General features: G+C 49.1%; 1 protein-coding gene across 2 annotated transcripts in view; it reads right to left on the bottom strand.

The window, feature by feature from the left end:
* LOC106566113 (copine-5) overlaps positions 1–17,500 on the bottom strand; it is a 289,627-nt gene that overhangs the window by 32,574 nt on the left and 239,553 nt on the right. For both annotated transcript variants that reach the window (XM_082959486.1, XM_082959487.1), the window contains 3 exons: positions 6,342–6,388; positions 5,505–5,686; positions 931–1,058 (listed from right to left, as the gene is read on the bottom strand). In XM_082959486.1, the coding sequence (XP_082815612.1) occupies positions 931–1,058; positions 5,505–5,686; positions 6,342–6,388 (357 nt within the window). The remainder of the gene's footprint in view (positions 1–930; positions 1,059–5,504; positions 5,687–6,341; positions 6,389–17,500) is intronic.

Here is a 17,500-nt window from a genome sequence, read left to right as displayed (position 1 = left end):
GTGACTGGAGGAGTGTGACTGGGACTGTGACTGGAGGAGTGTGACTGGGACTGTGACTGGAGGAGTGTGACTGGAGGAGTGTGACTGGAGGAGTGTGACTGGGACTGTGACTGGAGGAGTGTGACTGGGACTGTGACTGGAGGAGTGTGACTGGGACTGTGACTGGAGGAGTGTGACTGGAGGAGTGTGACTGGAGGAGTGTGACTGGGACTGTGACTGGAGGAGTGTGACTGGGACTGTGACTGGAGGAGTGTGACTGGGACTGTGACTGGAGGAGTGTGACTGGGACTGGGACTGGAGGAGTGTGACTGGAGGAGTGTGACTGGAGGAGTGTGACTGGGACTGTGACTGGAGGAGTGTGACTGGGACTGTGACTGGAGGAGTGTGACTGGGACTGTGACTGGAGGAGTGTGACTGGAGGAGTGTGACTGGAGGAGTGTGACTGGGACTGTGACTGGAGGAGTGTGACTGGGACTGTGACTGGAGGAGTGTGACTGGGACTGTGACTGGAGGAGTGTGACTGGGACTGTGACTGGAGGAGTGTGACTGGAGGACTGTGACTGGAGGAGTGTGACTGGGACTGGAGGAGTGTGACTGGGACTGTGACTGGAGGAGTGTGACTGAGACTGTGACTGGAGGAGTGTGACTGAGATCGTATATTCAGAACTGTTTTATCTCATTGGACTCCTTCCTCTCTGTTTTACTAGTCATCACACATGCTTTCCTACTTCCCTGTCTATCTTATCCTTCCTCACTTACCTAACCCCACCTAACCTCTGTGTGTGTGTGTGTGTGTGTGTGTGTGTGTGTGTGTGTGTGTGTGTGTGTGTGTGTGTGTGTGTGTGTGTGTGTGTGTGTGTGTGTGTGTGTGTGTGTGTGTGTGTGTGTGTGTGTGTGTGTGTGTGTGTGTGTGTGTGTGTGTGACGTTACCTGGCCACATGGTTGACTACAGGGGCGAAGTTGGTTGGTCCGTAGAGCTGAACAGTCTTCAGACTCTCGTGGTAGGCCTCCAGGATGCCGTCTATACCATTACAGTAAGGGTTCTCCATGTTACCGTTCTGGAGAGGAGAAACAATCAACAGTGGAGTTGATTTATAATAGGGAAGGAGGTGGGGGCCTCACATCCATGCCCACACATGCAGTCTGAGCCGGCCCTAGCCTGTAGGGGGCTCTAAGTGACATTTTAACAGCCACCCTCTTGACAGAAGAGAGTACAAAATTATGTTTTAGAGCAGGGTTCATCAACTAGGTTTGGCCTCGGTACAATTTTTTTCTGAGCTAGTAGTCGGCGGGCCAGAACATAATTACTATATAATATTAGCACAATTAATGGGTCCACACTACAAATTGAGCAACATGTTTAACAAATCCGATTAGTACATAATACATTCAGCGACAATAACATAATAATTGCGAACTGATTACGCTAATCAAATCACAAATGTCTATATTCAAATATTATTTTGTCTATTTCTCTGTGCGTTGATTGGTGGGGAAAAACAGGTCTACGTAGCCTACTGTAGACTACGCTACTTTAACGTCAACATTCATTCAGAACAATTTGCTTGATAGCAAGAGAAAATCTGCTCTCAAAAAGTATCAAAAGAAAGGTGGATAATGAAAATCGAAGTTTCAGGGAAGAATATACAGAGAGATATGCGTTCATCTTACCATCTTTTCCCAATGCCAAGCCAGTGTGTCTTATTTGCAATGAAAAGGTCATTGTTTACAAAGAATTCAATCTCAGACATCATTATGAATCTGAGCATGGAACTTTCAAAGTGGCCTTCCCGCCCCAGAGGCCCGACGCAGAAACATTGAAGAGCTAACTGCAAGCTACACACAGCTTTTTGGGCCGACAAATTCTGTCACTTAAACGGGTTAAATCTGCAGTTACAAGGAAGGAAAACAGTTGTGGATATGGTGGAAAAATTTAAGGCCTTTACTAGGAAGCCTGAGTGGTTTGGACTTCAGCACACTGAAAACTCTAGCTGTATGAGGCCGCAATTCAAACTGAGCTGATTGAATTCCAGACATCGAGCCAAATCATGGATTCGTTCAGGAGTGCCGAATCCTTGTATGCGTGTTGGGTGGCATGCTCAGAGGAATACAGCCCGATAAAGAAAATTGCATTTTATGTGCTAACAATGTTTGGATCGACTTACACCTGCAAGTCCTGATTTTCCTTTATAAACTCAAAATTGACAAACGACGACAGGAACTGGCTTTCACATGAGGACTGCCTCGATTGACTTATGTGAAAAATCAAACCCATCTCACCCGACATCCACAAGATCATGTCTGAGGGGAAATGCAACTTTTCCTATTGATTCAGTAACTTGGTGGCCTTATATGACTGTATTTAGTAAATACTAACATTATTGTGAGTGCTTATCCAGGGATATTTAGGTCTCAAGCTGACAGTATTTTCTGTTTGTTCTGTTGTTACAGTAACAGGCTATCCTGATAGACATTCAGACACAGACATCGTATTTTCTCTTTAAATGATTGTTTTATGCAGGATGCTACATTTCTAGTCCAGAACAGTCTATGGGAGGTGCACAGTACTACATAGAGCCATAACTACATGGAACTCTATTCCACATCAGGTAACTGATGCAGCAGTAAAATCAGATTGAAAAAAACAGATACAAATACACCTTATGGAACAGCAGGTACTGTGACGAGACACACAGACAGGTACAGACACGTATACACACACAAACGCTAGCACTCTAAACACACGTACATTGAAATAATGTTGTATGGTGGTATTATACATTTTGTACTGTAGATGTGTAGCGGTGTAATAATGTTATATGATGTACTGTTTTATCTTTTGTTTTATGTGTGATGTAAGTGCCTTGATGTTTTTGGACCCCAGGAAGAGTAGCTGCTGCCTTGGTAGGAACTAATGGGGATCCATAATAAACCCCAGGAAGAGTAGCTGCTGCCTTGGCAGGAACTAATGGGGATCCATAATAAACCCCAGGAAGAGTAGCTGCTGCCTTGGCAGGAACTAATGGGGATCCATAATAAACCCCAGGAAGAGTAGCTGCTGCCTTGGTAGGAACTAATGGGGATCCATAATAAACCCCAGGAAGAGTAGCTGCTGCCTTGGCAGGAACTAATGGGGATCCATAATAAACCCCAGGAAGAGTAGCTGCTGCCTTGACAGGAACTAATGGGGATCCATAATAAACCCCAGGAAGAGTAGCTGCTGCCTTGGCAGGAACTAATGGGGATCCATAATAAACGCCAGGAAGAGTAGCTGCTGCCTTGGCAGGAACTAATGGGGCTCCATAATAAACCCCAGGAAGAGTAGCCGCTGCCTTGGCAGGAACTAATGGGGCTCCATAATAAACCCCAGGAAGAGTAGCCGCTGCCTTGGCAGGAACTAATGGGGATCCATAATAAACCCCAGGAAGAGTAGCCGCTGCCTTGGCAGGAACTAATGGGGCTCCATAATAAACCCCAGGAAGAGTAGCCGCTGCCTTGGCAGGAACTAATGGGGATCCATAATAAACCCCAGGAAGAGTAGCTGCTGCCTTGGCAGGAACTAATGGGGATCCATAATAAACCCCAGGAAGAGTAGCCGCTGCCTTGGCAGGAACTAATGGGGCTCCATAATAAACCCCAGGAAGAGTAGCTGCTGCCTTGGCAGGAACTAATGGGGATCCATAATAAACCCCAGGAAGAGTAGCTGCTGCCTTGGTAGGAACTAATGGGGATCCATAATAAACCCCAGGAAGAGTAGCTGCTGCCTTGGCAGGAACTAATGGGGATCCATAATAAACCCCAGGAAGAGTAGCTGCTGCCTTGGCAGGAACTAATGGGGATCCATAATAAACCCCAGGAAGAGTAGCTGCTGCCTTGGCAGGAACTAATGGGGATCCATAATAAACCCCAGGAGGAGTAGCTGCTGCCTTGGCAGGAACTAATGGGGATCCATAATAAACCCCAGGAGGAGTAGCTGCTGCCTTGGCAGGAACTAATGGGGATCCATAATAAACCCCAGGAAGAGTAGCTGCTGCCTTGGCAACAGCTAATGGGGATCCTTAATAAATACAAATACAAACTCAGTGAAATCTTTAAAATTGTTGCATGTCGCGTTTATCTTTTTGTTCAGTATAAGTATCTCTCTATCTCGCTCTCGCTTCTCCTTCATTTTTGAAGAAATTAATTTGTTCAAAACTGTTAAACTATTGTCTTTCTCTCTCTTTGAGTCAACTAATCACCACATGTTATGCACTGCAGTGCTAGCTAGCCGAGCTAGCTCCTCCTCCGAGGAGCCTCCACTGAATTCTACACATTTTGTCACAGACTGGGGAGAAATGTTTGCAGTTTTTAATATGATATCTGAGTGAGAGTGAAGGTAATTATACCATGCTTTACTACAGGTTATGATAGCTAGACTAACTTAACAATATAAAACATGTTAGCTGACATGAGCTAATTGAGGGACTATCAGTGACTGACATATCAAGAGAGAAACTACTGATACACAAGCACAGTTTGAAATGGCACCTTGTGTATTTTAACTCTTAACAGTAAGTTGAGACCCCAACTGAGTTCCTACATTTAAAAAAAAAAAAAAAAAAAAAGTTGCCCATCCCTAATCTACACCAGTACAGTAGGCATTCTCTATGTTGTCGTTCTAGAGAGGAGAATCAATCAACATGGTCAAATATCTTGTATTTAGTCAATCAATATCTTCTTTCTGGAGTGGACATCATTAGCTGAATGTGGTAAGTAAAGATCAAATCAAATCAAATGTTATTGTTCACATACACATGGTTAGCAGATGTTAATGCAAGTGTAGCAGAATGCTTGTGCTTCTAGTTCCGACAGTGCAGTAATATCTAACAAGTAATTGAACAATTTCACAACAACTACCTAATACACACAATTCTAAAGGGATGGAATAAGAATATGTACATAAAAATATATGGATGAGCGATATAGGCAAGATTCAATAGATGGTATAAAATACAGTATATACATGTGAGATGAGTAATGTAGGATATGTAAACATTATTAAAGGGGCATTATTTAAAGTGACTAGTGATCCATTTATTAAAGTGGCCAGTGATATCAAGTCTATGTAGGCAGCCGCCTCTCTGTGTTAGTGATGGCTGTTTAACAGTCTGATGGCCTTGAGATAGAATTAAGGTCAGTCCACTCCTGTTCAGTCCAGTTCAGTCCATTTCAGTTCAGTCCATTTTAGTCCAGTTCAGTTCAGTCCATTTCAATTCAGTCCATTTCAGTCCAGTTCAGTTCAGTCCATTTTAGTCCAGTTCAGTTCAGTCCATTTCAGTTGAGTTCAGTCCATTTAAGTTCAGTCCAGTTCAGTCCAGTTCAGTTCAGTCCATTTCAGTTAAATCCAGCCCAGTTCAGTCTATTTCAGTTCAGTCCAGTTTAGTTCAGTTCAGTCCATTTCAGTCCAGTCCAGTCCATTTCAGTTCAGTGCCAAGTGACCAGAAAGAGCTCTGTGTTTGACTCACCAGAGGGAACTCGTGTGAGACCTGTCCATCAGGAGGCAGCTTGGCTCCAAACCCCAGAGCAGGGAACATCTTATCACTGTCATAGTCCTGGATGATCTCCCCTACAGCCTTCAGGGCCATGGCGTATGCATTCATCTGATACGGGTTCATGTAGTGGAGAGAGGTGGACTGGGACGGGTTACCTAGACGGGCGCAAAGGGCAGAGGTCAATATATGATCACGTTGTCCATTGGTGAGGAAGGGGTCTGGAATTTAGATTCAACTAACCATAACTTCATGTCCACATCCCAGTTCAACCTTAACCCCTAACCATAATGCAGCTCAAAATAACAACAATTCAGAACTCTTCTTCTCTTCAACCCCTCAGAGATGAACTACTGCCTGCTCTCACCAACCCCATCACACAATGGAAGGGTAGGAAACGGAAATACACTTCTAGAGCCTCAAAGAATAAACTAACTACATTAAGTGGAGTGATTCGAATTAAGTGTGGGCTTTTAGCCTGTGGGAAGTCCTGATGTCTGCCATCTTGGTTCTGCATTCCAAACGGCACCATATTCCCTTTATAGTGAACTACTTTTGACCAGAGCCCATAGGGGAATGGGGCGCCATTTGGGCTCTGACACTGTGCCATTTGGGGGCACAGCATGGTGGTATTGACCATGGGCCAGAAGGAAACTCTCACAGGTTTTGAGTGTGTGTATCCCTCCCTCTCTCTCTCTCTCTCTCTCTCTCTCTCTCTCCCTCTCTCTCTCTCTCTCCCTCCCTCCCTCCCTCCCTAAGAGCATCACCATTCATTCTGGCCCTCACATGTACACAGTCTTTATAATCACTCACCATTAGATGCGGTGAAATCAATGGCCACAGTGAAATTTATTTGGGTCCTGAATTGGGGATGGAGAGTGAATGTTACAACAAGTCAAACTCCACTACCTACACATTAAGATACACACAGAACACTCAAGATCTTTTAGACACACACACACGCACGCACACACAGACAGACAGACAGACAGACAGACAGACAGACAGACAGACAGACAGACAGACAGACAGACAGACAGACAGACAGACAGACAGACAGACAGACAGACAGACACATACTAGGTGAAGGGGGAGAGGGGGGAGAGGGGGGAGAAGGGGGGTCCAGGGGTGGATAACAAGCAATTAGACTGCTGGAGCATTTTAGAGAAACAGAATCCGAATCCAATTAGACTGCTGGAGCATTTTAGAGAAACAGAATCCTAATCCAATTAGACTGCTGGAGCATTTTAGAGAAACAGAATCCTAATCCAATTAGACTGCTGGAGCATTTTAGAGAAACAGAATCCTAATCCAATTAGACTGCTGGAGCATTTTAGAGAAACAGAATCCTAATCCAATTAGACTGCTGGAGCATTTAGAGAAACAGAATCCTAATCCAATAGACTGCTGGAGCACTTTAGAGAAACAGAATCCTAATCCAATTAGACTGCTGGAGCATTTTAGAGAAACAGAATCCTAATCCAATTTCTCGGGATAAAATGCTCTTTAGCCGCGCCGCTAATTTTTGAGAGAGAGATTGAACGCCAGTGTCACGTCCTGACCATAGAGTGCTCTTATTTTCTATGGTAGAGTAGGTCAGGGCGTGACTGGGGGTTTTATCTAGTTTCTTTTTTCTATGTTGGGTTCTAGTTTCTTTTTTCTATGTTGGGGTTTTTGTATGATTCCCAATTTGAGGCAGCTGGTCATCGTTGTCTCTAATTGGGGATCATATTTAAGTAGTTGTTTTTTCCCACTTGTGTTTGTGGGAGATTAATTTTGAGTTAGTGCATGTTGCACCTCTGTTGTCACGGTTTGTATTTTGTTTATAGTTTATTGTTTGTCTTGCAAAGTTTCACATGCAAATAAAAGATGTGGAACGTTACTCACACTGCGCCTTGGTCCGTTCCTACACACAAGCGTGACAGAATCTCCCACCACCAGAGGACCAAGCAGTGTGGCCAGGAGGAATGGACATGGGAGGACATCCTGGACGGCAAAGGATCCTGGACGTGGGAGGAGATCCAGGCCGGATGGGATCGCCTCCCATGGGAACAAGTGGAAGCAGAGAGGGAGGAACGGCGATGAGATCGGGAGTCACAGCAACGACGGAAGCCCGAGAGGCCCGGAGAGCGACGGAAGCCCGAGAGGCCCGGAGAGCTCAGTGCCTGCGCTCTGCATTTACCATGCTAGAGTGGGCATTCAGCCAGGACGCGTTGTGCCAGCTTTATGCTCCAGACCTCCAGTCCGCCTCCACGGCCCAGGGTATCCTGCGCCGGCTCTATGCACTATGCCTCCAGTGCGCCGTCACAACCCAGTGCGTCCTGTGCCAGCTCTCCACACTTACCGAGCTAAAGTGGGTATCCAACCAGGACGTGTTGTGCCTGCTCCACGCACCCAGCATCCAGTAATGATCCATGGTCCGAAGCCTCCAGTGATGATCCATGGCACAAAGCCTCCAGTGATGATCCATGGCCCGGAGCCTGTAATGATGATCCATGGCACGAAGCCTCCAGTGATTATCCATGGCCCGGAGAGTCCAGTGATAATCCATGGCACGAAGCCTCCAATGATAATCCATGGCACGAAGCCTCCAGTGATAATCCATGGCACGAAGCCTCCAGTGATAATCCATGGCCCAGAGCCTCCAGTGATGATCCATGGCCCGGAGCCTGTAGTGATGATCCATGGCACGAAGCCTCCAGTGATGATCCATGGCACAAAGCCTCCAGTGATAATCCATGGCCCGGAGCCTCCAGTGATAATCCATGGCATGAAGCCTCCAGTGATGATCCATGGCCTGGAGCCTCCAGTGATGATCCATGACACGGAGCATGCGGCGACGGTTCCCAGTCCGGAGCATGCGGCGACGGTTCCCAGTCTGGAGCCTCCGGCGACGGTCTGCGGTCCTGAGTCTCCGGCGGCGGTCTGCGGTCCGGAGTCTCCGGCGGTGGTCTGCGGTCCGGAGTCTCCGGCGGCGGTCTGCGGTCCGGAGTCTCCGGCGGCGGTCTGCGGTCCGGAGTCTCCGGCGGCGGTCTGCGGTCCGGAGTCTCCGGCGGCGGTCTGCGGTCCTGAGTCTCCGGCGGCGGTCTGCGGTCCGGAGTCTCCGGCGGCGGTCTGCGGTCCGGAGTCTCCGGCGGCGGTCTGCGGTCCGGAGTCTCCGGCGGCGGTCTGCGGTCCGGAGTCTCCGGCGGCGGTCTGCGGTCCGGAGTCTCCGGCGGCGGTCTGCGGTCCGGAGTCTCCGGCGGCGGTCTGCGGTCCGGAGTCTCCGGCGGCGGTCTGCGGTCCGGAGTCTCCGGCGGCGGTCTGCGGTCCGGAGCCTCCGGCGGCATTCCGCGGTCCGGAGCCTCCGGCGACAATCCGCGGTCAGGAGCTTCTGGCGACGATCCACGGTCCGGGTCCTCCGGTGACGATCCACGATCTGGAGCTTTCGGCGACGAACCCCGAAAGAGAGCCGCCTCCAATGTTGGCGGATCCACAGGATGAGAAGGTTCTTCGTCCTGCACCAGAGCCGCCATCAACACTAGACACCCCCCCCTAACCCTCCCTTTTGGTTTCAGGTTTTGCGGTCAGAGTCCGCACCTTTGGGGGGGGGGGGGCGTACAGTCACGTCCTGTCCATAGAGTGCTCTTATTTTCTATGGTAGAGTAGGTCAGGGCGTGACTGGGGGGTTTTATCTAGTTTCTTTTTTCTATGTTGGGTTCTAGTTTCTTTTTTCTATGTTGGGGTTTTGTATGATTCCCAATTAGAGGCAGCTGGTCATCGTTGTCTTTAATTGGGGATCATATTTAAGTAGTTGTTTTTTCCCACTTGTGTTTGTGGGAGATTATTTTTGAGTTAGTGCATGTTGCACCTCTGTCGTCACGGTTTGTGTTTTGTTTATAGTTTATTGTTTGTCTTGCAAAGTTTCACATTCAAATAAAAGATGTGGAACGATACTCACACTGTGCCTTGGTCCGTTCCTACACACAAGCGTGACAGCCAGAAAGAATACATAAAAACCCAAGAGATAAAACTCTCAATGAAAGTAAAATATACACATTAACCTTTCAGTGAGGAGAGAGGGATGGAGGGATATTAACTCTATGACCCTGGTATTAATAGTAAATTCCTTTATTAATTAATTATCTCCCTCTATCAGTCTTCTAGCCTCTCTCCACCCCCCGCTCTCCCCCATTCCCATTCCCTTTGCCTTTCTCTCTCTCTCTCTCCCTCTCTCTCTGAATTGAGAAAGGGTTTTATTGGCATGAGATAAACAAACGTGAAATACGCAATAAAAAATGAACTGTATACATTACACTCACAGAAGTTCCAAAAGAATAAAGACATTTCAAATGTCATATTATGTCTATATACAGTGTTGTAACGATGTGCAAATAGTTCAAAATAAAAAATTGAAAATAAAAAAACATAAATATGGGTTGTATTTCTTAATGGTGTTTGTTCTTCACTGAGTGCCCTTTTCTTGTGTCAACAGGTCACACCCTGATCTGTTTCACCTGTCCTTGTGCTGGTCTCCACCCTCCTCCAGGTGTCGCCCATCTTCCCCATTATCCCCTGTGTATTTATACCTGTGTCTGTCTGTTGCCAGCTCATCTTGTTTGTTCAAGCACACCAGCGTTTTACCTCAGCTCCTGCTTTTCCCCAGTCTCTCTTTTTCTCATCCTTCTGGTTTTTGACCTTTGCCTGTCCTGACCCTGTACCCGCCCTCCTGACCACTGCCTGTCTCTGACCCTGAGCCTGCCTGCTGTCCTGTACCTTTGCTCCACCTCTGGATTACCGACCTCTGCCTGACCTGACCTGTCGTTTGCCTGCCCCTGTGGTTACAATAAACATTGTTACTTCACAGTCTGCACTTGGGTCTTACCTTGATTCCTGGTAGTACGAACTGGCCATGACTGACCCAGCAGACTTGGACCAGCTCCGCAACGCCATCTCCTCCCAAGGAGCCACCATGGGAAGACACAAGGAGGTGCTTCATGGTCTGATGGAAGGGTTGCAGGATGTGGCCGAACGTGACGACCTAGCATTGGACGCTTTGTGGGAGCAATTATGTGGGTTGCCTACTAAGCAGGCTACCACGACGGTAACCTCCCAGCCCCTCAGTAACCCGGCTGGTAGCAGCACCATCACCCCGGTTTCCCAGGAAACCCGCTTACCTCCCCCGGAGCGCTACGATGGAGATTCCAGAACCTGCCGGGCCTTTCTCTCCCAGTGCTCCCTCGTTGTCTAGCTGCAGCCTTCTTCGTTCCCCTCGGACCGCTCGAAAATAGCATACATTATTACGCTGATGTCCCCCTCTCCATGCCACCCTGCTGTGGGACGACCAGTCCAAGTCTCTCCAGGTACTCATCGACTCGGGGGCCGATGTGAGTCTCATGGACGTTACCCTGGCATCCGAGCTGGGCATCTCCTCTCAACCCCTCTCCATTCCCATGGGTGTTAGAGTGCTGGACGGGCGCTCTATAGCCCGGGTCACCCACCAGACCACCCCTGTCAACATACGAGTGTCAGGGAACCACAGCGAAACGATCCAATTCCTGCTGATTGAGTCTCTGCAGGTTCCTGTGGTATTGGGATTCTCTTGGCTCCAGCGACACAATCCCTCCATTGACTGGGCTACTGGTGCCATTGTGGGCTGGAGCCCGTCCTGCCACACTCATTGCCTGAAGTCAGTTCTTGCCTGACCCGGGATGTCTTCCTGGGGGCTTGGAAATTACTCCGGACCTAGCCTTCTAGTTTGCTCTGACACAGAGACCCCATGAGACCTGACACTGGGGCTGACAGAGACCCCATGTCCAATAAGCAGCTCTGACACTGGGGCTGACAGAGACCCCACTCGCTAGCACACCTAACACCCTCTACCCCTACCTAAGATCACTCCTTCAAACATGCACATAGGTAGGAAACAACACCTCCACTACACTGATCCTCAACACAGGGGCCCCACAAGGGTGCGTGCTCAGACCCCTCCTGTACTCCCTGTTCACCAATGACTGTGTGGCAACGCAGACCTCCAACTCAATCATGAAGTTTGCAGACAACACAACAGTAGTAGGCCTGATTACCAACAATGATGAGACGGCCTGCAGGGAGGAGGTGATTGATGCCATGAAAATAACCTATCCCTCAATGTCAACAAAATGAAGGAGCTGATCGTAGACTTCAGGAGACAGCAGAGGGAGCACTCCCCTATCCACATCGACGGGACAGCAGTGGAGATGATGAAAAGCTTCAAGTTTCTCTGCTTACACATCACAGACAATCTGAAATGGTCCACCCACACAGACAATGAGGTGAAGAAGGCACAACAACACCTCTTCAACCTCAGGAGGGTGAAGAAATTCTACAGATGCACCATTGAGAGCATCCTGTCGGACTGTATCGCCGCCGGCAACTCCACTGCCCGCAACCGCAGGGCTCTCCAGATCATCAAGGACCTCGATCACCCGAGCCACGGCCTGTTCACCCCACTACCATCCAGAAGGTGAGGTCAGTATAGGTGCATCAAAGCTGGGACCGAGAGACTGAAAAACAGTTTCTATCTCAAGGCCATCAGACTGTTAAATAGCCATCACTCGCCCACTTCCACCCGGTTACCCAATCCTGCACCTTAGAGGCTGCTGCCCTATTTACATAGACCTGGAATCACTGGTCACTTTAATAATGGAACACTAGTCACTTTAATAGTATTTACATACTGCTTTACTCATCTCATATGTATATACTGTATTCTATTCTACTGTATTTTAGTCAATGCCCCTGACATTGTTCATCCTAATATTTATATATTTCTTCATTCCATTATTTTACTTTTAGATGTGTGTGTTTTGTTGTGTACTGTTAGATACTACTGCACTGTTGGAGCTACTGTAGGAACACAAGCATTTCACTACACCCACAATAATACCTGCTAAATATGTGTCTGCGACGAATAGAATTTGATTTGATTTGCTAGACATACACACACTCACACCACTAGCCATTTGCAGGCTCAGGTGCTAACACACTTGCATTTTCACAATAATAGTTTATTTTGGGAGTATTTTCTCTTTATTGAGATAGAAAGACACCAATAAGAGACAGATGGGTAGAGGATGGGTGGAGGATGGGTAGAGGATGGTTGGAGGATGGGTAGAGGATGGTTGGAGGATGGGTAGAGGATGGTTGGAGGATGGGTGGAGGATGGGTAGAGGATGGTTGGAGGATGGTTGGAGGATGGGTAGGGGATGGGTGGAGGATGGGTGGAGGATGGGTAGAGGATGGTTGGAGGATGGGTGGAGGATGGGTAGAGGATGGTTGGAGGATGGTTGGAGGATGGGTGGAGGATGGGTAGAGGATGGGTAGAGGATGGGTGGAGGATGGGTGGAGGATGGGTGGAGGATGGGTGAAGGATGGGTAGAGGATGGTTGGAGGATGGGTAGAGGATGGTTGGAGGATGGGTGGAGGGTGGGTAGAGGATGGTTGGAGGATGGGTGGAGGATGGGTAGAGGATGGTTGGAGGATGGGTGGAGGATGGGTAGGTGATGGCTGGAGGATGGGTGGAGGATGGTTGGAGGATGGGTGGAGGATGGGTAGAGGATGGTTGGAGGATGGGTGGAGGATGGGTAGGGGATGGGTGGAGGATGGGTGGAGGATGGGTAGAGGATGGGTAGAGGATGAGGATGGGTAGAAGATGGTTGGAGGATGGGTGGAGGATGGGTGGAGGATGGGTGGAGGATGGGGAGAGGATGGGTAGGGGATGGGTGGGGGATGGGTGGAGGATGGGTGGCGGATGGGTGGAGGATGGGTGGCGGATGGGTGGAGGATGGGTAGAGGATGGGTAGAGGATGGGTAGAGGATCGGTAGGGGATGGGTGGGGGATGGGTGAGGGATGGGTAGGGGATGGGTGGGGGATGGGTGAAGGATGGGATGGGTGGAGGACGGGTAGAGGACGAGTAGAGGACGGGTGGAGGACGGGTGGAGGACGGGTGGAGGACGGGTGGAGGAAGGTTTGTCAGGCTCTCATGCCTCAGCCGGATCGCCAGGCTCCCTTGCCTCAGCCGGTCTGTCAGGTTCTCGCGCCCCAGCCGGCGACAGGTTCCCGCGCCCCAGCCGGTCTGTCAGGTTCCCGCGCCCCAGCCGGTCTGTCAGGTTCCCACGCCCCAGCCGGTCTGTCAGGTTCCCGTGCCCCAGCCGGCGACAGGTTCCCGCGCCCCAGCCGACGACAGGTTCCCGCGCCCCAGCCGGCGACAGGTTCCCGCGCCCCAGCCGACGACAGGTTCCCGCGCCCCAGCCGGTCTGTCAGGTTCCCGCGCCCCAGCCGGTCTGTCAGGTTCCCGTGCCCCAGCCGGCGACAGGTTCCCGCGCCCCAGCCGACGACAGGTTCCCGCACCCCAGCCGGCGACAGGTTCCCGCGCCCCAGCCGACGACAGGTTCCCGCGCCCCAGCCGGCGACAGGTTCCCGCGCCCCAGCCGACGACAGGTTCCCGCGCCCCAGCCGGTCTGTCAGGTTCCCGCGCCCCAGCCGGTCTGTCAGGTTCCCGCGCCCCAGCCGACGACAGGTTCCCGCACCCCAGCCGGCGACAGGTTCCCGTGCATCAGTAGGGGTGACCGGTCCGCTCCTGATCCCTGGGATCGTCCCTTTGGCTGGCGTCCTGCGGCTGGAGCTGAACGTGCCGGGGAGGGGGTAACGTCACTCCGGCCTCTAGGTCACCAGGCTGCTCGTTATGGCGCACACCTGTCACCGTCGTTATGAGCACTTGCGCGTCATCAGACTCACCTGGAATCCATCACTTCCCTGATTACCTTCTCTATGTATGTCACTGCCTTTGGTTCCTTCCCCAGGCGTCATTGTTTCTGTTTCATATGTGTGTTGTTCGTGTTTTGTATTACGTTGTGTTTATTTATTAAAACACTCACTCCCTGAACTTGCTTCCCGACTCTCAGCACACATCGTTCCAGTCATTTACTGTGATCCTGAATGGAACGGCCATTACAGTCAATGTGAATGACTTTGAGAGCGAGACAGAGAGAGAGTGAGAGAGCGAGACAAAGAGAGAGAGAGACGGGTTGTGATAGAGAGGGAGAGAGAGAGAGAAACAGAAAGCGAGATAGAAAGAGACGGGGTGTGATAGAGAGGGAGAGAGAGAGAGAAACAGAAAGCGAGATAGAAAGAGACAGGGGGTGTGATAGAGAGGGAGAGAGAGAGAGAAACAGAAAGCGAGATAGAAAGAGACAGGGGGTGTGATAGAGAGGGAGAGAGAGAGAGAAACAGAAAGCGAGATAGAAAGAGACAGGGGGTGTGATAGAGAGGGAGAGAGAGAGAGAAACAGAAAGCGAGATAGAAAGAGACGGGGTGTGATAGAGAGGGAGAGAGAGAGAGAAACAGAAAGCGAGATAGAAAGAGACAGGGGGTGTGATAGAGAGGGAGAGAGAGAGAGAAACAGAAAGCGAGATAGAAAGAGACGGGGTGTGATAGAGAGAGAGAAACAGAAAGCGAGATAGAAAGAGACAGGGGGTGTGATAGAGAGGGAGAGAGAGAGAGAAACAGAAAGCGAGATAGAAAGAGACGGGGTGTGATAGAGAGGGAGAGAGAGAGAAACAGAAAGCGAGATAGAAAGAGACAGGGGGTGTGATAGAGAGGGAGAGAGAGAGAGAAACAGAAAGCGAGATAGAAAGAGACGGGGTGTGATAGAGAGGGAGAGAGAGAGAAACAGAAAGCGAGATAGAAAGAGACAGGGGGTGTGATAGAGAGGGAGAGAGAGAGAGAAACAGAAAGCGAGATAGAAAGAGACAGGGGGTGTGATAGAGAGAGAGAGAGAGAGAAACAGAAAGCGAGATAGAAAGAGACAGGGGGTGTGATAGAGAGGGAGAGAGAGAGAGAAACAGAAAGCGAGATAGAAAGAGACGGGGTGTGATAGAGAGGGAGAGATCTCTGGGAAGAGACAGGGGGTGTGATAGAGAGGGAGAGATCTCTGGGAAGAGACAGGGGGTGTGATAGAGAGGGAGAGATCTCTGGGAAGAGACAGGGGGTGTGATAGAGAGGGAGAGATCTCTGGGAAGAGACAGGGGGTGTGATAGAGAGGGAGAGATCTCTGGGAAGAGACAGGGGGTGTGATAGAGAGGGAGAGATCTCTGGGAAGAGTACCTTTTTCTGAAGTTAAGTTATTCAGTTTGAAGTGTCTGCGTTGGCTTGGTTGGCATTCAATGATCTGAGTGGTTTTTAGAGGATTTGCTGTAGCCATGAGCGACGGATCTGCCTGACAAAGACCTTAATAGACATTGGGTTTTCAATAAGTATAATTTTCATTGGCTGAATATCTTTTCATAGATAGACCAATCCTGCTTCTCATCCTTGTATTTGTCTCAACTTTCATTCCCCAGAAAACGGAGGTCAGATAATGTTTCATCTTGAACGTGTCATTACTCCTGTTACAGCCCTTAGGCTGGGGGGGGTTGACCGACTGTCAACACACCCAAACTGAAGGTGTACTGACTATCAACACACAAGCTGAAGGTGTACTGACTATCAACACACAAGCTGAAGGGCTACTGACTGTCAACACACTAAAGCTGAAAGACTACTGACAATTAACACACCAAAGCTGAAGGGCTACTGACTATTAACACACGAAAGCTGAAGGGCTAGCGACTGTCATCACACCAAAGCTGAAGGGCTGACCACTGTCAACACACCAAAGCTGAAGCGCTACCTACTGTCAACACACCAAAGCTGAAGGGCTACTGACTGTCAACACACCAAAGCTGAAGGGCTACTGACTGTCAACACACCAAAGCTGAAGGGCTACTGACTGTCAACACACCAAAGCTGAAGGGCTACTGACTGTCAACACACCAAAGCTGAAGGGCTACTGACTGTCAACACACCAAAGCTGAAGGGTGTCAGTGAGATCTGTCATACTTGTCAAATCTGCAGCATCTGAAAACCCCTGAAACCTCTGAAATATCATCTCTCTGTCTCGGTCTGTGATCAAAGCATTGTCCTCAAATGCTTAAAGGGACGCTTCACCACCATAACAAAGTCTGTCAATCTCAATACCTCCAAAGTAGTGCAAAATTAAGCTGAGTGTGTATCCATCTGTTGTTTATATACTAGGCTGTGTAGATATATAGGCTTTATGCCAGGCGGTGTAGATAAAGGCAATATTCCAGGCTATGTAGATATACAGTGAGCGAAAAAGTATTTGATCCCCTGCTGATTTTGTACGCTTGCTCACTGACAAAGAATTTATCTGTCTATAATTTTAATGGTAGGTTAATTTGAACAGTGAGAGACAGAATAACAACAAACAAATCCAGAAAAACGCATGTCAAAAATGTTATAAATTGATTTGCATTTTAATGAGGGAAATAAGTATTTGACCCCCTCTCAATCAGAAAGATTTCTGGCTCCCAGGTGTCTTTTAGACAGGTAACGAGCTGTCTAAAAGAGTGCTCCTAATCTCAGTTTGTTACCTGTATAAAAGACACCTGTCCACAGAAGCAATCAATCAATCAGATTCCAAACTCTCCACCATGGCCAAGACCAAAGAGCTCTCCAAGGATGTCAGGGACAAGATTGTAGACCTACACAAGGCTGGAATGGGCTACAAGACCATCGCCAAGCAGCTTGGTGAGAAGGTGACAACATTTGGTGCGATTATTCGCAAATGGAAGAAACACAAAAGAACTGTCAATATCTCTCGGCCTGGGGCTCCATGCAAGATCTCACCTCGTGGAGTTGCAATGATCATGAGAATGGTGAGGAATCTGCCCAGAACTACACGGGAGGATCTTGTCAATGATCTCAAGGCAGCTGGGACCATAGTCACCAAGAAAACAATTGGTAACACACTACGCCGTGAAGGACTGAAATCCTGCAGCGCCCGCAAGGTCCCCCTGCTCAAGAAAGCACATATACATGCCCGTCTGAAGTTTGCCATTGAACATCTGAATGATTCAGAGGACAACTGGGTGAAAGTGTTGTGGTCAGA

This window comes from Salmo salar, chromosome 12 (assembly GCF_965601325.2).
Source record: "Salmo salar chromosome 12, fSalSal1, whole genome shotgun sequence".
In the NCBI taxonomy this organism is placed as follows: Eukaryota; Metazoa; Chordata; class Actinopteri; order Salmoniformes; family Salmonidae; genus Salmo; species Salmo salar.
Note: the sequence above shows the minus strand (reverse complement) of the source record. Positions and strands in the feature narration are given on the sequence as shown.